This window comes from Leptodactylus fuscus, chromosome 6, assembly GCF_031893055.1.
Source record: "Leptodactylus fuscus isolate aLepFus1 chromosome 6, aLepFus1.hap2, whole genome shotgun sequence".
Lineage (NCBI taxonomy): Eukaryota > Metazoa > Chordata > Amphibia > Anura > Leptodactylidae > Leptodactylus > Leptodactylus fuscus.
Window position 1 is genome coordinate 124,602,494 of NC_134270.1, and position 20,439 is coordinate 124,622,932.

General features: G+C 46.4%; 1 protein-coding gene across 1 annotated transcript in view; it reads left to right on the forward strand.

The window, feature by feature from the left end:
* Nucleotides 1–799: 799 nt before the first annotated feature.
* The window catches only part of LOC142209311 (uncharacterized), a 33,376-nt gene continuing 13,736 nt past the window's right edge, over nucleotides 800–20,439 (forward strand). The window contains exons 1-7 of the mRNA XM_075278266.1: nucleotides 800–1,006; nucleotides 1,579–2,129; nucleotides 5,088–5,169; nucleotides 5,255–5,349; nucleotides 18,649–18,702; nucleotides 19,341–19,505; nucleotides 19,589–20,035. Coding sequence (XP_075134367.1) covers nucleotides 862–1,006; nucleotides 1,579–2,129; nucleotides 5,088–5,169; nucleotides 5,255–5,349; nucleotides 18,649–18,702; nucleotides 19,341–19,505; nucleotides 19,589–20,035 — 1,539 coding nt within the window. The 5' untranslated portion in view covers nucleotides 800–861. The remainder of the gene's footprint in view (nucleotides 1,007–1,578; nucleotides 2,130–5,087; nucleotides 5,170–5,254; nucleotides 5,350–18,648; nucleotides 18,703–19,340; nucleotides 19,506–19,588; nucleotides 20,036–20,439) is intronic.

Here is a 20,439-nt window from a genome sequence, read left to right on the forward strand (position 1 = left end):
CCCGCCACCGTTCGGTAAAAATCCTGGTTTTCGTCGTTCTGCTAATGAGTTTTCAGACAGCACTGGGGAGTTCTCCAGCACACAGACAGCATTGGGGGCGTCCACTAACTAGGCCCAGATGGGTAAACCAATCAGTGGGATGTCTCATGCTGCAGACTCTGTATATGAAACAGCCAGGAAACTGTTTTCTGCGCCCTGCTTTCATCTATGCTTCCAATTGAGTACAATGTGTTTCTTACCAATATGAGGAGACCTGTACTATAAAGAAATACATTATAGTTGGGGGGCCTGGTACAAATTTTGCATTGGGGCTCAGGAACTTTGTATTATTAGTGCTTTTGTGCTTTTCTTGCAGACACTAATAGGGAATACATAGCCCAGGAGTATTGTAGTATCTTAATAGATGGTTTTAAATTTGGGGAGGAATTCGGTTTAATGTATTTTCACTAGGTGAAGTTATTAATGGAAAATATTGCCATGAGTAAGGGCGCGCCTTGCATCCAAAATGCACACACTTACTATGGAAACAAATGTTTTTTAATAGACATGTCATATTAATACCATTTGTTCACCATAGAAACAAACGAAAGCTGTGTCCTTTCTGAGGAACAGTCCCCATGTGCAGGTGGCCTAAATATACATAAGTATAAGTGAGGAAAGGTCTCCATTTCCATCCTGTGGCCTCAGATGAAGAAGGGTGAACTCAGGGTGTGTGCTGTTATAGTCTAGTGAATGATAAGAGAAGTAAGTGCCAAAGGTTATAAAGACAGTCATGCTATATCCAGCCAGGCAAGAAATCTGTTCTCCGGCGTAGGACAAAAGTGTTTCGGAGCCTCTGGAAATCAGCCGTCACCTCCTGCAATGGCGGGAACAGGCTGCAGGACTCTACTGCTGCTTTTAATACTGGAAGGGCTGCTACTACCAGCCCCGGCACAGTGGCTGATATTTCGTGGGAACACAGCAAAGGAGACAACAACAACTGTTCCTAACAACTTAGAGGACACAGGTATGAGACATAAACAGGGCAGGCTGAGAATCAAGGCTTCAAGGTTTACCCATTATTGTACTTGAGGACTAAGATTATATCGCTTTAGCCATGTTGCTGCATTGAATATTTATCGTCCCATTGAAAACCGAAACCATTTGTGAGTCTAGTTGGGTTAGTGTAACTGTATCAAAATGTTATTCAGTTGCCCTATGCTAATACTCTTGGGTATTGATGGGTACTAATTGTAAGAACTGTACATCATGTGTGTAAAAAAGTGTTATGCAACAATGTGCTTGTGGAGGTATCGTTGAGGGTACCTGTTACCAAAAATCAAACATGTAGCAACTCCACTAATAGTTTGTAATACATGGCTACAACTGTAAACCGCCCACCCCTCGGACCACTGCTGATGAGAACAATAAAGGGGCAATCCCATTCATTGTTAACATAGATGCCACTACCTGTCCCCATGAGTAGCTTTTCTTAGTGCTACAGTTTATCCTTTGCACTTTCCCAATCAATCATTCATTCCCCCAAGTAGGCCAAGTAGGTTTTTAGATAATTATTATACTTTCACAAAATTTCCCTAGACAAAGACCTGGAGGAATATGACTGGGATGATGACAACAAAGTGACTTTTCCACCAAAGAACTTTCTTCTTGATGAACTTCCCGAAGATGTTGGAAAGTCAGGAGCTGGTGAACAACATCCTACAATCCTGACAAAAACAACTGAAGAACCAGGGAAGTCTACAATCAGGACGGAGAATAAGCAGTTGTTAGATGACCTCAAAGATTCTCAAGAGACAATACAGGACACAGAAGACCCTTTAGATGTGGATAAGGAAGAACATGATCCTGAACACTCTTCTTCTCTACTAGCAGAGATTAAAAAAGAAGAGCCAACATCTTCTACTCCTTCAACTAGACAGAGAGTTATAGAAGAAAACGATACACCAGAATTATCAGGTTCTTCTAGAAAACAAGATGTGGATGAAGAGGTGCAGCCAGAGCACCCTGCAACTTCACTTAGTCCAGAACTAGAGGTCAAGGGGGAGACTACACATCCCACCCCTAAGACACAAACAACACGTCCGCTAACATCTACTTCACAGCATGTTGATGCCAAAACTACAAGGAAGGTAAACTGAGTATAGGAAAGTTGTTTTTCTTACTATTAAACCTTTGGTGACCATAGCATATATTTACAGGTTGTTCCAAACGTTTATTTACTTAAGAATATGTTTTATGTCTTATTGTAGCTAAGCCTCATTCAGCAGGTATTGTATATATTGTATATATCGCCATATACTGATTCCACGCAGATCTAGTTTAAAAAAGATCTGTTTTCTGTAGAAATGTATGACTACAGATCAGATTACTAAACCCAGCCCCAATGGAGACATGCTTGTAGTCATATTAATCTGAGAAATTATTACCAGAAATAAACAAGGAGCAAAGTCTTAAGATAAGGCAACAACCCACTCCTTGCATGCAATTGTAGTCACACACTCCTTTGTTGTACGGTTATAGTAACACTCTCCAGTGTGTTCCATATCAAGACGCTATTGTTGTATTTGTCAATAGTGCTTAAAAATTTTTTGGAGTTAGCAAAAGAAGAGATCAAAAAATTACATATCTGCATATTGTTGGATTGTTGTGCTTTTGTTCTATTCCTAAGAGTTTTCTGCAACTATGAGCATAATCCAATATCTGGGATTCATATGAATAAAGCGTTTCCAATTGGCACCTTTGTGGGTGAGATTTTGGCTTTTTTTCCTGATATGCAATGACCTGTTTGATACATTATTGCACCAAAGTTATGTGCTTACCAGTGCCCAGTCCCTCCATCCCTACCTACTGTGATTGACATATACATTGCCTGGCCCTGTCAGTCATAACTGGGAGGTACAAAGAGAGCAACGGTGACGCCTTTGTTGCACCAAACAGTTCATTAGCAGATCAGTAAAAACTGCTAGTATCTTTGCAACTAAGCACCCAAGAAAAATAGCGTTTTATTAACATGTATCCCAGCTGTCTGACTGTGCTTATTATTCAGTAGAGATTGTTCTGCTGACAGACTCCATTTTATTAAAAAAAAAAAAAAAAAAAAAATCAGAGCCTAATATTCTTGACATCACAGTTAGTATTCTGCCCTCTGGTGGGAAGAGTCTAAAATGACAGAAGTGAAACATCTATGAAATGTCACAGCTCAATTATCCTGACAGTCTACAGTCATTGGATGAGGCCACAAGACACAACACTTTGTCACTGCTACATAGTCATTACACTAGCGGGCAGGAGGTCAACTCTGACAGTGAATATGGTTCCCTAAACTTATATCTTTTTATGTGATCTGGAGGTCTTTTTTACTAATAGAAAGCTTAAAAATTTCTGCTTCTTTTTGGCGCCTTTCCCATAAAAGTTAAAGAGGACCTCTCATGTCCTCTACAATTGAGCATGTTATACACTGCTGGAGAGCTAACAGAACACTGACTTCATCAGACTGCCTGTTTTACCAGTTTCTTCCCTGGTTGCAGAAATATTGGTACTGATGGTACATTTCTATAGTCTTGTCAATCGGAGGAAAGGGCATTCATCATACCTCCCAAACGTCCTGGATTGAGTGGGACAGTCCCAGATTTTGGGTCCTGTCCCGCTGTCCTGGTTGTTGGGAGGTATGTCCTGGCATCAACTCCTGTGGACGCAGATGAGTTAAATACAATGATGTAGCAGGAGCCATCCACAGACAGCTCCTGCCTTACCCCTCTGTGTGAAGCACATCCTTGTGCCCTGGGAGCTGAAGGTGCGATGTGATGACGTCTCTCACATCGCGTCTGCAGCTCCCTGAACACTCCAGGACAACAGACTTCTACAGAGCAGCAGGGGAATGGGGAGAAGTGAGTATCAATGTTTTTATTATATTAAACTTTGGGGCAAATGGATGGAGGAGGGGACATTAAACTGGGAGCATATGAAGGGGGCATTAAACTGGAGGTAGATGAAGTGAATATTAAACTGGGGTAGACTAAAAGGGGACATTAAACTGGGCGGAGATGAAGTGGGGACATTAAACTGGGGGCAGATGGTTGGGGAACATTAAACTGGTGGCAAATGAAGAGCAGACATTAAACTGGGTGTAGATGGAGGGAAAGCTTTAAACTGAGCCAGATGAAGGGAGAACATAAAAGTGGGAGTAGATGAAGGGGGGCATTAAACTGGGCGCAGCTGGAGGGGGACAATAAACTGGGGCAACTGGAGTGGAACATTAAACAGTGGGGGTCACTGGATGGGGACATTATACTGGGGGTAAGTTGGATGGGGGCAATTGGAGAAGGACATTAAACCGTGAGTGTAGCTGGAGGGGGACATGTCTGCCCCTCTAGTTGCCCCCAGTTTAATGTCCTCTTCTAGTTTCCCCTAGTTTAAACTAGGGCACCAGGATACTGTAGCAATTGGAATGTAACATTATATTATCACGTCATATAATGTTAGGGTGACTGTAGGAGCACCATGCTGTGTGGGGGCACATAGAAAAATGGATGAGAGCGGATAGAGTCAACATAGAAGTGGGTGGAGATAAATTTGCCACGGTGCACATACACTTGCATTTGTTGTGAACCATTTACTATAGCATTGCACACCGTCTGTTTTATAGCAGCCATGTGGCGTAACTACAGTCTCTTCCTATAAAAGTGAAAAGTATGGGGCTGTAATTGCATTACACTGTAAAACAGGTCATCAATCAATAGCAAATAAGTGAAATACCGGTTTAAAGGGGTTATCAACTTTAAAAAAAAAAAACAAAAAAACGGCCTAACATTAAGATCTGTAGAAGCTGAATGTTCGGACCCCTGCAGGTCAGCTTTTTCCCAGCACACGCTTCTCCTAGCAGGGAGCTGGGTGATATGATCCTCACTCAGTGTAATCTTGGGTACTATAGTTGTATGGGATTCACCACTACAGAAACCATATCCAACCCTATCAAGAATACTTGTTATGGATAGGGTAGGGGGATCTGGTCACAGTTTGCCCCTGGGCCCAGAGGACTTTAGTTACCCCACTGGCTCTATACTAATCTATTACCTTATTATATATAGGCTAATATGGAAGAAGAACAGACTCCAGTGGCACCATACTACCCAGAAATTTCTTATAAGAAACAGGACAGGGGAGACACTGGTAAGAGAAAATTAAATCCTTTAAAACTAAAAATTATTAAAAATGTTCTTCATACTGGGAGATGTTTTAATCTGTCTTTGTCCAGGTTTACTGACACCCACGAAGCATGAAGAACTAACTGTGTTTGAACTATTTGAGGGGATTTTGGGAACAGATGAGTCTCTGACACGTCCAGAAAAGGTAATAAAATAAAAATAAAGTATTACAATGATTGTATAATAAGCACAAGGGCCAGAACAAGAGATAGATAGAGAATGTAGCTGAAGGTTTTTAGTTCATAAAAAATCAGCAAAATCTGTAACAAAAAATGCTGTGTCTTTGTAACATGAGGTCCTAGCCTATGGCAGGAATGTATTAAGACAGGCATTTCATACACCACTCCACCACTGAGATAAGATGTAAGATGCACACTCATCACTCTATAACTTTGGCATAATTTTTTACATTGTTTGGCAAATTTTCACCAGTTACATAATTTACAAAAGTTTGTAATTTGCACAGAAAAGTGCAAAAAGTCCCAAAGTATGATTGGCCCCCAATTGGCCCCCAATATTTGCTACTTTTCATGCAAGAAAAACTGGGGCACTGACAAATAATAGATACGTTTTATCCTAAATGTTTGGTTAAAGGCATGTCAAGAAAGAGATAAGTTTTTGATGTTCTTGGCCAATAAAATTTGAAGGAGAGAGCAGTCTATTGCGTCAAAGGCAGAGGAAGGGGTAAGGGCAGGAAGAGTCCACTGGCACTGTTATTCACTGATGCCATGATATATGGAGAGAACAGTTGTGTTGTCAGAATGTGGGTACTCAGATTCATTGAGACGTACAGTAGAGAAGAGAACAAAGCAAGAGTCCTTGTCGATTGTATAAACACATTTATGAGTCTGTCTTGTACCGACTCCCTGATGTTATTAGCTGCATTGACAAAAAGGATTGATATGGACATGGGTGAGTACTGCTTGATCTCCTCTCTTCACTAAAGGCAGATGGAAATATAAAAAAACAAAAGAACTTGATAGTCTTCAGTAGAGATGAGCGAACAGTGTTCTATCGAACTCATGTTCGATCGGATATTAGGCTGTTCGGCATGTTCGAATCGAATCGAACACCGCGTGGTAAAGTGCGCCATTACTCGATTCCCCTCCCACCTTCCCTGGCGCCTTTTTTGCTCCAATAACAGCGCAGGGTAGGTGGGACAGGAACTACGACACCGGTGACGTTGAAAAAAGTAGGCAAAACCCATTGGCTGCCGAATACATGTGACCTCTAATTTAAAAGAACAGCGCCGCCCAGGTTCGCGTCATTCTGAGCTTGCAATTCACCGAGGACGGAGGTTTCCGTCCAGCTAGCTAGGGCTTAGATTCTGGGTAGGCAGGGACAGGCTAGGATAGGAAGGAGAAGACAACCAACAGCTCTTGTAAGAGCTAAATTCCAGGGAGAAGCTTGTCAGTGTAACGTGGCACTGACGGGCTCAATCGCTGCAACCCAGCTTTCCCAGGATCCTGAATGGAATACACTGTCAGTGTATTCCCGTATACCCGATATATACCCCGATACCCGTTCCAACGGTGTGCCCCCCCACCTTCACCCCAGAAATACCCTGCAAGTCCCCTAGCAATAGAATTGGGGCTATATACACCCACAATTTTTACTACTGGTATACAGTGCCATTGTCTGACTGGGAATTCAAAGAATATATTGGGAATACAAATACCCTCATTTCTTGCTACTGCCATATAGTGCCAGTGTCTGACTGGGAATTCAAAGAATATATTGGGGTTACGTGCACCCACAATTTTTACTACTGGTATACAGTGCCATTGTCTGACTGGGAATTCAAAGAATATATTGGGGTTATAAATACCCTCATTTCTTGCTACTGCCATATAGTGCCAGTTTCTGACTGGTAATTCAAAGAATATATTGGGGTTACGTGCACCCACAATTTTTACTACTGGTATACAGTGCCATTGTCTGACTGGGAATTCAAAGAGTATATTGGGAATACAAATACCCTCATTTCTTGCTACTGCCATATAGTGCCAGTTTCTGACTGGTAATTCAAAGAATATATTGGGGTTACGTGCACCCACAATTTTTACTACTGGTATACAGTGCCATTGTCTGACTGGGAATTCAAAGAATATATTGGGGTTATAAATACCCTCATTTCTTGCTACTGCCATATAGTGCCAGTTTCTGACTGGTAATTCAAAGAATATATTGGGGTTACGTGCACCCACAATTTTTACTACTGGTATACAGTGCCATTGTCTGACTGGGAATTCAAAGAGTATATTGGGAATACAAATACCCTCATTTCTTGCTACTGCCATATAGTGCCAGTTTCTGACTGGGAATTCAAAGAATATATTGGGGTTACGTGCACCCACAATTTTTACTACTGGTATACAGTGCCATTGTCTGACTGGGAATTCAAAGAATATATTGGGGTTATAAATACCCTCATTTCTTGCTACTGCCATATAGTGCCAGTTTCTGACTGGTAATTCAAAGAATATATTGGGGTTACGTGCACCCACAATTTTTACTACTGGTATACAGTGCCATTGTCTGACTGGGAATTCAAAGAGTATATTGGGAATACAAATACCCTCATTTCTTGCTACTGCCATATAGTGCCAGTTTCTGACTGGGAATTCAAAGAATATATTGGGGTTACGTGCACCCACAATTTTTACTACTGGTATACAGTGCCATTGTCTGACTGGGAATTCAAAGAATATATTGGGGTTATAAATACCCTCATTTCTTGCTACTGCCATATAGTGCCAGTTTCTGACTGGTAATTCAAAGAATATATTGGGGTTACGTGCACCCACAATTTTTACTACTGGTATACAGTGCCATTGTCTGACTGGGAATTCAAAGAGTATATTGGGAATACAAATACCCTCATTTCTTGCTACTGCCATATAGTGCCAGTTTCTGACTGGGAATTCAAAGAATATATTGGGGTTACGTGCACCCACAATTTTTACTACTGGTATACAGTGCCATTGTCTGACTGGGAATTCAAAGAATATATTGGGGTTATAAATACCCTCATTTCTTGCTACTGCCATATAGTGCCAGTTTCTGACTGGTAATTCAAAGAATATATTGGGGTTACGTGCACCCACAATTTTTACTACTGGTATACAGTGCCATTGTCTGACTGGGAATTCAAAGAGTATATTGGGAATACAAATACCCTCATTTCTTGCTACTGCCATATAGTGCCAGTTTCTGACTGGGAATTCAAAGAATATATTGGGGTTACGTGCACCCACAATTTTTACTACTGGTATACAGTGCCATTGTCTGACTGGGAATTCAAAGAATATATTGGGGTTATAAATACCCTCATTTCTTGCTACTGCCATATAGTGCCAGTTTCTGACTGGTAATTCAAAGAATATATTGGGGTTACGTGCACCCACAATTTTTACTACTGGTATACAGTGCCATTGTCTGACTGGGAATTCAAAGAGTATATTGGGAATACAAATACCCTCATTTCTTGCTACTGCCATATAGTGCCAGTTTCTGACTGGGAATTCAAAGAATATATTGGGGTTACGTGCACCCACAATTTTTACTACTGGTATACAGTGCCATTGTCTGACTGGGAATTCAAAGAATATATTGGGGTTATAAATACCCTCATTTCTTGCTACTGCCATATAGTGCCAGTTTCTGACTGGTAATTCAAAGAATATATTGGGGTTACGTGCACCCACAATTTTTACTACTGGTATACAGTGCCATTGTCTGACTGGGAATTCAAAGAGTATATTGGGAATACAAATACCCTCATTTCTTGCTACTGCCATATAGTGCCAGTTTCTGACTGGGAATTCAAAGAATATATTGGGGTTACGTGCACCCACAATTTTTACTACTGGTATACAGTGCCATTGTCTGACTGGGAATTTAAAGAGTATATTGGGAATACAAATACCCTCATTTCTTGCTACTGCCATATAGTGCCAGTGTCTGACTGGGAATTCAAAGAATATATTGGGGTTACGTGCACCCACAATTTTTACTACTGGTATACAGTGCCATTGTCTGACTGGGAATTTAAAGAGTATATTGGGAATACAAATACCCTCATTTCTTGCTACTGCCATATAGTGCCAGTTTCTGACTGGGAATTCAAAGAATATATTGGGGTTACGTGCACCCACAATTTTTACTACTGGTATACAGTGCCATTGTCTGACTGGGAATTCAAAGAATATATTGGGGTTATAAATACCCTCATTTCTTGCTACTGCCATATAGTGCCAGTTTCTGACTGGTAATTCAAAGAATATATTGGGGTTACGTGCACCCACAATTTTTACTACTGGTATACAGTGCCATTGTCTGACTGGGAATTCAAAGAGTATATTGGGAATACAAATACCCTCATTTCTTGCTACTGCCATATAGTGCCAGTTTCTGACTGGGAATTCAAAGAATATATTGGGGTTACGTGCACCCACAATTTTTACTACTGGTATACAGTGCCATTGTCTGACTGGGAATTTAAAGAGTATATTGGGAATACAAATACCCTCATTTCTTGCTACTGCCATATAGTGCCAGTGTCTGACTGGGAATTCAAAGAATATATTGGGGTTACGTGCACCCACAATTTTTACTACTGGTATACAGTGCCAATTTCTAACTAGGAATTCAAAATGCGCAAGGCTCCCGGAAAGGGACGTGGACGAGGCCGTGGGCGAGGTCGGGGGAATGGTTCTGGGGAGCAAGGTAGCAGTGAAGCCACAGGGCGTCCCGTGCCTACTCCTGTGGGGCAGCAAGCATTGCGCCACTCCACAGTGCCAGGGTTGCTTGCCACATTAACTAAACTGCAGGGTACAAACCTTAGTAGGCCCGAGAACCAGGAACAGGTCTTGCAATGGCTGTCAGAGAACGCTTACAGCACATTGTCCAGCAGCCAGTCAGACTCTGCCTCCTCTCCTCCTATTACCCAACAGTCTTGTCTTCCTTCCTCCCAAAATTCCGAAGCTTTACAGAACAATAACCCAAACTGTCCCTGCTCCCCAGAGCTGTTCTCCGCTCCTTTCATTGTCCCTCAACCTGCCTCTCCACGTCACGATTCCACGAACCTAACAGAGGAGCATCTGTGTCCAGATGCTCAAACACTAGAGTCTCCTCCATCTCCGTTCGATTTGCTGGTGGATGACCAGCAACCCACCCTCATCGACGATGATGTGACGCAGTTGCCGTCAGGGCATCCAGTTGACCGGCGCATTGTGCGGGAGGAGGAGATGAGACAGGAGTTGGAAGAGGAAGTGGTGGATGATGAGGACACTGACCCGACCTGGACAGGGGGGATGTCAAGCGGGGAAAGTAGTGTGGATGTTGAGGCAGGTGCAGCACCAAAAAGGGTAGCTAGAGGCAGAGGCAGAGGTCAGCAGCTTAGGCGAAGCCAGGCCACACCCGGAATCTCCCAAGATGTTCCAGTTCGTACCCAGCCCCGAAAAACTCCCACCTCGAGGGCACGTTTCTCGAAGGTGTGGAGTTTTTTCAAGGAATGCGCCGAGGACAGATATAGTGTTGTCTGCACAATTTGCCTCTCGAAATTGATTAGGGGCTCTGAGAAGAGCAACCTGTCCACCACTTCAATGCGCCGTCATTTGGAATCCAAGCACTGGAATCAGTGGCAGGCAGCAACGGCAGGACAAAGGCCGCCTGCCGTTCACGCCACTGCCACTGCCTCTGCCACTGCCTCTGCCTCTGCCACTGCCACTGCTGACTGTGCTGGCGATGCACTCCAGAGGACGAGCCAGGACACCACTTCATCTGCCTCCGCCACTTTGTTGACTTCTACCTCATCCTCCCCTGGTCCTGTCTTATCTCCTTCTCCTGCACCATCAAAGGCACCATCAGGCGTTTCTTTACAACAACCCACCATCTCTCAGACATTGGAGCGGCGGCAGAAATACACTGCTAACCACCCACACGCGCAAGCCTTGAACGCCAACATCGCTAAACTGCTGGCCCAGGAGATGTTGGCGTTCTGGCTTGTTGAAACTCCCGCCTTCCTGGACCTGATGGCAACTGCGGCACCTCGCTATGCCGTCCCTAGCCGTCACTACTTCTCCCGGTGTGCCGTCCCCGCCTTGCACCAGCACGTGTCACTCAACATCAGGCGGGCCCTTAGTTCCGCGCTTTGCACAAAGGTCCACTTGACCACCGACGCGTGGACAAGTGCATGCGGACAGGGACGCTACATTTCACTGACGGCACACTGGGTGAATGTAGTTGAGGCTGGGACTGCTTCCCAAACTGGCCCGGTGTACCTCGTCTCCCCGCCTAACATTCCTGGCAGGGACACGAGAAGAACACCCCCCTCCTCCTCCTCCTCTACCGCCTCCTCCTCCGCCACCGCCTCCTCCTCCGCCACCGCCTCCTCCTCCGCTGTTAGATTGACCCCAGCTACGAGTTGGAAACGTTGCAGCACTGGCGTTGGTAGACGTCAGCAGGCTGTGCTGAAGCTGATCAGCTTGGGGGACAGACAGCACACTGCCTCCGAGGTGAGGGATGCCCTCCTCGATGAGACGGCAATATGGTTTGAGCCGCTGCACCTGGGCCCAGGCATGGTCGTTTGTGATAACGGCCGGAACCTGGTAGCAGCTCTGGAGCTTGCCGGACTCCAACATGTTCCATGCCTGGCCCACGTCTTCAACCTAGTGGTGCAACGTTTCCTAAAGAGCTACCCCAATGTTCCAGAGCTACTGGTGAAAGTGCGGCGCATGTGCGCCCACTTTCGCAAGTCGACAGTAGCCGCTGCTAGCTTAAAATCTCTCCAGCAACGCCTGCATGTGCCACAACACCGGCTTTTGTGCGACGTCCCCACACGCTGGAACTCAACGTTTCAGATGTTGAATAGAGTGGTTGAGCAGCAGAGACCTTTGATGGAATACCAGCTACAAAACCCTAGGGTGCCACAAAGTCAGCTGCCTCAGTTTCACATCCATGAGTGGCCATGGATGAGAGACCTTTGTGACATCCTACGGGTCTTTGAGGAGTCCACAAGGAGGGTGAGCTCTGAGGATGCGATGGTGAGCCTTACAATCCCGCTCTTGTGTGTTCTGAGAGAATCCCTGATTGACATCAGGGATAACTCAGATCACACAGAGGAGTTAGGGATAGCATCCGATCCGTCACAGCTGGAGAGTAGGTCCACACATCTGTCCGCTTCACTGCGTTTAATGGAGGAGGAGGAGGAGGAGGAGGAGGAAGAAGAGTTGTCCGATGATGTGATGGTGATACAGGAGGCTTCCGGGCAACTTCGAATCGTCCCATTGTTGCAGCGCGGATGGGTAGACATGGAGGATGAGGAGGAAATGGAGATTGAACTTTCCGGTGGGGCCAGAGGAGTCATGCCAACTAACACTGTGGCAGACATGGCTGAGTTCATGTTGGGGTGCTTTACAACCGACAAGCGTATTGTCAAAATCATGGAGGACAACCAGTACTGGATCTTTGCTATCCTTGACCCCCGGTATAAAAACAACATCTCGTCTTTTATTCCGGTAGAGGGGAGGGCCAATCGCATCAATGCTTGCCACAGGCAATTGGTGCAGAATATGATGGAGATGTTTCCAGCATGTGACGTTGGCGGCCGGGAGGGCAGTTCCTCCAGTAGGCAACCAAGTTCTCACCGGTCCACACAAACGAGGGGCACACTGTCTAAGGTCTGGGACACCTTGATGGCACCCCCTCGCCAAAGTGCCGCCACGGAGGGTCCTAGTGTCACCAGGCGTGAGAAGTATAGGCGCATGTTGCGGGAATACCTTTCCGACCACAGCCCTGTCCTCTCCGACCCCTCTGCGCCCTACACGTATTGGGTGTCGAAGTTGGACCTGTGGCTTGAACTTGCCCTATATGCCTTGGAGGTGCTGTCCTGTCCTGCCGCCAGCGTCCTATCTGAGAGGGTGTTCAGTGCAGCCGGTGGCATCATCACTGACAAGCGCACCCGTCTGTCAGCTGAGAGTGCCGACCGGCTCACTTTGATAAAAATGAACCACCACTGGATAGAGCCTTCATTTTTGTGCCCACCTGTGTAAAGCACCCCAACATGAAACTCCATGTCTGTACTCAACCTCTCCAATTCCTCCGCATCCTCATACTCATCCACCATAAGCGTTGCACAATTCTGCTAATACTAGGCTCCCTCCAACATGATTTCCCCCAACTCTGCTGGTTAGAGGCTCCCTCCACCCTGATTTCCACCAACTCTGCTGGTTAGAGGCTCCCTCCACCCTGCTTTCCCACAACTCTGCTGGTTAGAGGCTCCTTCCACCATGAATTTGCCAAAACTGGGCTGTTTAGAGGCTCCCTCCACCATGAATTGGTCCAAACTGGGCTGGTTAGAGGCTCCCTCCACCATTAATTGGTCCAAACTGGGCTGGTTAGAGGCTCCCTCCACCATGAATTTGCCCAAACTGGGCTGTTTAGAGGCTCCCTCCACCATGAATTTGCCCAAACTGGGCTGTTTAGAGGCTCCCTCCACCATGAATTGGTCCAAACTGGGTTTTTTAGAGGCTCCCTCCACCATGAATTGGTCCAAACTGGGCTGGTTAGAGGCTCCCTCCACCATGAATTGATCCAAACTGGGGTGGTTAGAGGCTCCCTCCACCATTAATTGGTCCAAACTGGGCTGGTTAGAGGCTCCCTCCACCATTAATTGGTCCAAACTGGGCTGGTTAGAGGCTCCCTCCACCATTAATTGGTCCAAACTGGGCTGGTTAGAGGCTCCCTCCACCATGAATTTGCCCAAACTGGGCTGGTTAGAGGCTCCCTCCACCATGAATTGGTCCAAACTGGGGTTTTTAGAGGCTCCCTCCACCATGAATTGGTCCAAACTTGGCTGTTTAGAGGCTCCCTCCACCATTAATTGGTCCAAACTGGGCTGGTTAGAGGCTCCCTCCACCATGAATTGGTCCAAACTGGGTTTTTTAGAGGCTCCCTCCACCATGAATTTGCCCAAACTGGGCTGTTTAGAGGCTCCCTCCACCATGAATTTGCCCAAACTGGGCTGGTTAGAGGCTCCCTCCACCATGAATTGGTCCAAACTGGGGTTTTTAGAGGCTCCCTCCACCATGAATTGGTCCAAACTTGGCTGTTTAGAGGCTCCCTCCACCATGAATTGGTCCAAACTGGGCTGGTTAGAGGCTCCCTCCACCATTAATTGGTCCAAACTGGGCTGGTTAGAGGCTCCCTCCACCATGAATTGGTCCAAACTGGGTTTTTTAGAGGCTCCCTCCACCATGAATTTGCCCAAACTGGGCTGTTTAGAGGCTCCCTCCACCATGAATTGGTCCAAACTGGGCTGGTTAGAGGCTCCCTCCACCATGAATTTCCCAAAACTTGGCTGTTTAGAGGCTACCTCCACCATTAATTGGTCCAAACTGGGCTGGTTAGAGGCTCCCTCCACCATGAATTGGTCCAAACTGGGGTTTTTAGAGGCTCCCTCCACCATGAATTGGTCCAAACTTGGCTGTTTAGAGGCTCCCTCCACCATGAATTGGTCCAAACTGGGGTGGTTAGAGGCTCCCTCCACCATTAATTGGTCCAAACTGGGCTGGTTAGAGGCTCCCTCCACCATTAATTGGTCCAAACTGGGCTGGTTAGAGGCTCCCTCCACCATGAATTTGCCCAAACTGGGCTGTTTAGAGGCTCCCTCCACCATGAATTTGCCCAAACTGGGCTGGTTAGAGGCTCCCTCCACCATGAATTGGTCCAAACGGGTTTTTAGAGGCTCCCTTCACCATGAATTGGTCCAAACTTGGCTGTTTAGAGGCTCCCTCCACCATGAATTGGTCCAAACTGGGTTTTTTAGAGGCTCCCTCCACCATGAATTTGCCCAAACTGGGCTGTTTAGAGGCTCCCTCCACCATGAATTTGCCCAAACTGGGCTGGTTAGAGGCTCCCTCCACCATGAATTGGTCCAAACTGGGGTTTTTAGAGGCTCCCTCCACCATGAATTGGTCCAAACTTGGCTGTTTAGAGGCTCCCTCCACCATGAATTGGTCCAAACTGGGGTGGTTAGAGGCTCCCTCCACCATTAATTGGTCCAAACTGGGCTGGTTAGAGGCTCCCTCCACCATTAATTGGTCCAAACTGGGCTGGTTAGAGGCTCCCTCCACCATGAATTGGTCCAAACTGGGTTTTTTAGAGGCTCCCTCCACCATGAATTTGCCCAAACTGGGCTGTTTAGAGGCTCCCTCCACCATGAATTGGTCCAAACTGGGCTGGTTAGAGGCTCCCTCCACCATGAATTTCCCAAAACTTGGCTGTTTAGAGGCTCCCTCCACCATTAATTGGTCCAAACTGGGCTGGTTAGAGGCTCCCTCCACCATGAATTGGTCCAAACTGGGGTTTTTAGAGGCTCCCTCCACCATGAATTGGTCCAAACTTGGCTGTTTAGAGGCTCCCTCCACCATGAATTGGTCCAAACTGGGGTGGTTAGAGGCTCCCTCCACCATTAATTGGTCCAAACTGGGCTGGTTAGAGGCTCCCTCCACCATTAATTGGTCCAAACTGGGCTGGTTAGAGGCTCCCTCCACCATGAATTTGCCCAAACTGGGCTGTTTAGAGGCTCCCTCCACCATGAATTTGCCCAAACTGGGCTGGTTAGAGGCTCCCTCCACCATGAATTGGTCCAAACGGGTTTTTAGAGGCTCCCTTCACCATGAATTGGTCCAAACTTGGCTGTTTAGAGGCTCCCTCCACCATGAATTGGTCCAAACTGGGGTGGTTAGAGGCTCCCTCCACCATTAATTGGTCCAAACTGGGATGGTTAGAGGCTCCCTCCACCATTAATTGGTCCAAACTGGGCTGGTTAGAGGCTCCCTCCACCATGAATTGGTCCAAACTGGGGTTTTTAGAGGCTCCCTCCACCATGAATTGGTCCAAACTTGGCTGTTTAGAGGCTCCCTCCACCATTAATTGGTCCAAACTGGGCTGGTTAGAGGCTCCCTCCACCATGAATTGGTCCAAACTGGGTTTTTTAGAGGCTCCCTCCACCATGAATTTGCCCAAACTGGGCTGTTTAGAGGCTCCCTCCACCATGAATTGGTCCAAACTGGGTTTTTTAGAGGCTCCCTCCACCATGAATTGGTCCAAACTGGGCTGGTTAGAGGCTCCCTCCACCATGAATTGGTCCAAACTGGGGTGGTTAGAGGCTCCCTCCACCATTAATTGGTCCAAACTGGGCTGGTTAGAGGCTCCCTCCACCATGAATTGGTCCAAACTGGGCTGGTTAGAGGCTCCCTCCACCATTAATTGGTCCAAACTGGGCTGGTTAGAGGCTCCCTCCACCATGAATTTGCCCAAACTGGGCTGTTTAGAGGCTCCCTCCACCATGAATTTGCCCAAACTGGGCTGGTTAGAGGCTCCCTCCACCATGAATTGGTCCAAACTGGGGTTTTTAGAGGCTCCCTCCACCATGAATTGGTCCAAACTTGGCTGTTTAGAGGCTCCCTCCACCATTAATTGGTCCAAACTGGGCTGGTTAGAGGCTCCCTCCACCATGAATTGGTCCAAACTGGGTTTTTTAGAGGCTCCATCCACCATGAATTTGCCCAAACTGGGCTGTTTAGAGGCTCCCTCCACCATGAATTGGTCCAAACTGGGGTGGTTAGAGGCTCCCTCCACCATTAATTGGTCCAAACTGGGCTGGTTAGAGGCTCCCTCCACCATTAATTGGTCCAAACTGGGCTGGTTAGAGGCTCCCTCCACCATGAATTGGTCCAAACTGGGGTTTTTAGAGGCTCCCTCCACCATGAATTGGTCCAAACTTGGCTGTTTAGAGGCTCCCTCCACCATTAATTGGTCCAAACTGGGCTGGTTAGAGGCTCCCTCCACCATGAATTGGTCCAAACTGGGTTTTTTAGAGGCTCCCTCCACCATGAATTTGCCCAAACTGGGCTGTTTAGAGGCTCCCTCCACCATGAATTGGTCCAAACTGGGGTGGTTAGAGGCTCCCTCCACCATTAATTGGTCCAAACTGGGCTGGTTAGAGGCTCCCTCCACCATTAATTGGTCCAAACTGGGCTGGTTAGAGGCTCCCTCCACCATGAATTGGTCCAAACTGGGGTTTTTAGAGGCTCCCTCCACCATGAATTGGTCCAAACTTGGCTGTTTAGAGGCTCCCTCCACCATTAATTGGTCCAAACTGGGCTGGTTAGAGGCTCCCTCCACCATGAATTGGTCCAAACTGGGTTTTTTAGAGGCTCCCTCCACCATGAATTTGCCCAAACTGGGCTGTTTAGAGGCTCCCTCCACCATGAATTGGTCCAAACTGGGGTGGTTAGAGGCTCCCTCCACCATTAATTGGTCCAAACTGGGCTGGTTAGAGGCTCCCTCCACCATTAATTGGTCCAAACTGGGCTGGTTAGAGGCTCCCTCCACCATGAATTTGCCCAAACTGGGCTGGTTAGAGGCTCCCTCCACCATGAATTGGTCCAAACTGGGTTTTTTAGAGGCTCCCTCCACCATGAATTTGCCCAAACTGGGCTGGTTAGAGGCTCCCTCCACCATGAATTGGTCCAAACTGGGGTTTTTAGAGGCTCCCTCCACCATGAATTTGCCCAAACTCTGCTGGTTAGAGGCTCAATCCACCCTGATTTTCAAAACAAATGTTGGTGCCAACCTCAACTTACTACAAGGGCCAAATTCACTGCTGGTGACAAGCTCTCCTCACTGCAAGTGCCAAATACACATGTTTCAAGGTGTTTTCCTACTGTCAGAGAGGTGGTATTGAGTGTGTAAAGTGTGTAGTTGTTAGGCTGTGATGTTGGGGTAATAGAGGGTCTTTGGTGTGTTAGATGCCCCCAGACATGCTTCCCCTGCTGTCCCAGTGTCATTCCAGAGGTGTTGGCATCATTTCCTGGGGTGTCATAGTGGACTTGGTGACCCTCCAGACACGGATTTGGGTTTCCCCCTTAACGAGTATCTGTTCCCCATAGACTATAATGGGGTTCGAAACCCGTTCGAACACACGAACATTGAGCGGCTGTTCGAATCGAATTTCGAACCTCGAACATTTTAGTGTTCGCTCATCTCTAGTCTTCAGTAGTTGATACCTTTTTAATGGCTAACTCATAATGATGACAGATTACGTCGTTTCGGAACTCTCGGCTACTTTCTCAAGTAAATTTAAAACATTTCTGAAGGATGCATATTTATATACAGAGAGGGCACATAGGGTGTTAGACTTCCAGGAGGAGGGGGGGGAGTTGTTAGTAATTGGTAGAGACAATGTAAACACTTACAGGTCCTTATCAGTTCACAGGTTTCTGTAAAGTGACATAAAATTATGTGACAAATTTAACCCCCTCTCCAGTGTTTGGATTTTGTGAGAAATAGGAGGTCGAAATTTGGAGATGTTTGTTGCAGAGAGATATATATTCAATAAAGAGTTTATGAACTACGGTATTTATTTTTCCTTCAGGGTAACCTCTCTCAATGTGCATGTCCTGTAGTACCAGGACCTCAAGGACCAAAGGTAAGTAATACGTGTATTCTGCTCTAATGGAGGTGATAACATACTCTGAAATAAAGGATAATATTTTATTATTATTTGACCAAAAATTTACAAATAAGTACACTTACAAATTAAAGGGCTGGCTTTTTACGTCACAAAAATAATCTTTTATTGGTATGTAAACGGTAAAAGTACAATGGGTGCGTATTTGTCTGCCAAGCATTAATCCCACTTAGACGCACGTATATAGGTCCTGTAAGGACTTTATCCATGTGGCCACGTGATTCTTGTCCATGCTTGTACTGTCATGCCTGCACTTTTGCTCCTCACACGTATAAGAGTTCAAGTCAGCTGGGGAGCACATGCGCCGTCTACGATCGAAGCAGCGCAGGTACAAGAGTACAAGTGAGAAAAGTAATGATGGGGTGACGAGAAGTCTGAAGGTCCTTTCCCAGACTACATGGGCAGGCTTGGGTGGCACATTGAAGACAACTCATTTCAGTGTTTGGGAGAAACAAAGGTATACTGGGAATATGTAAATACAGCTCTACACAATAATACAGTTATTCCCAGATGCAGATTCCCTTCGAAGTATCTACAGCATTTTAGGGCGCATTTCTCATTATGTAATAGAATTGCTTAAAACTCTGTTTCATTAGGGAGAAAGAGGAGATCCTGGACAAAATGGATTTCCAGGTATTCCAGGACGCATTGGAGAAAGAGGGCCAGTTGGACTACCTGGCCCACCAGGACCACCAGGACCAAGGGGCTTACCAGGAGTTCCAGGACAGTCTGGCATCATTAGTGATTTGCCGGAAGAAAAGGTAGCTATGTTTGGTAAAAGTATATGGATATTATACACAGTATGTTAGAACACACATATATGTCCTTATTTTTCTTCTTGCAGGTTCCAACACACAGAGGTCCTCCAGGTCCTGAGGGCCCTCTTGGACCACCAGGTCCCCAAGGCTATCCTGGACCACAAGGTCCTGAAGGTCTTCAAGGTCCACCCGGTCCCCCAGGATCTTTTGGTCTACCAGGACCACCAGGTTCACCAGGACTAAAAGGAGACCAAGGACCCGAGGGCATCCCTGGACCAAGAGGATTTCCAGGCCCACCAGGGCCTCCAGGCCTTGAAGGCCAACAAGGGCCTATAGGATTAAGAGGACCAGAAGGACCTCAGGGTCCACAGGGTCCCCATGGAACTCAAGGTCTGCAAGGACTGTCAGGACCAGAAGGCAGCCCTGGTGTGCCAGGACCACCAGGTATACCAGGTATGGAAGGGCCTCAGGGTATACCAGGACTTCCAGGTGAAAGCGGTTTTCCAGGCAATCAAGGCCTTCCGGGACCAAAGGTAATACGATTTTGATATTGTAAAAATATTCTTATGTGTCTACATTAAATGGGTTTTCGGGCAGAAGATCTTTTTTTTTAGACAGGTATGTTAGTGCTAGTAATAGGTTAATATGTACACTCATATACCTTTAGCAGTGTTTGGAGTGAATTCTGGGTCTCTGGCAGCTGCTGGCATCCTCTGTGTTTGTTTACTGGTGTTAGCTTCCTGCTGTGCAGCTTCCTGTGTAGCTTCTACACAAGTTCCCTCTCATTCAGCCACCCTTCCCTCCCTCTCTCACTCTTACACTCCCCCTCCCTTTCTCACTAGCCTAGCGATCCTGCCCATTACTAGCCCCTCCCACCATCCCCATCTCCCTAGCCTAGCGATCTCGCCCATTATTAGACCCTCCCACCCTCCACTGT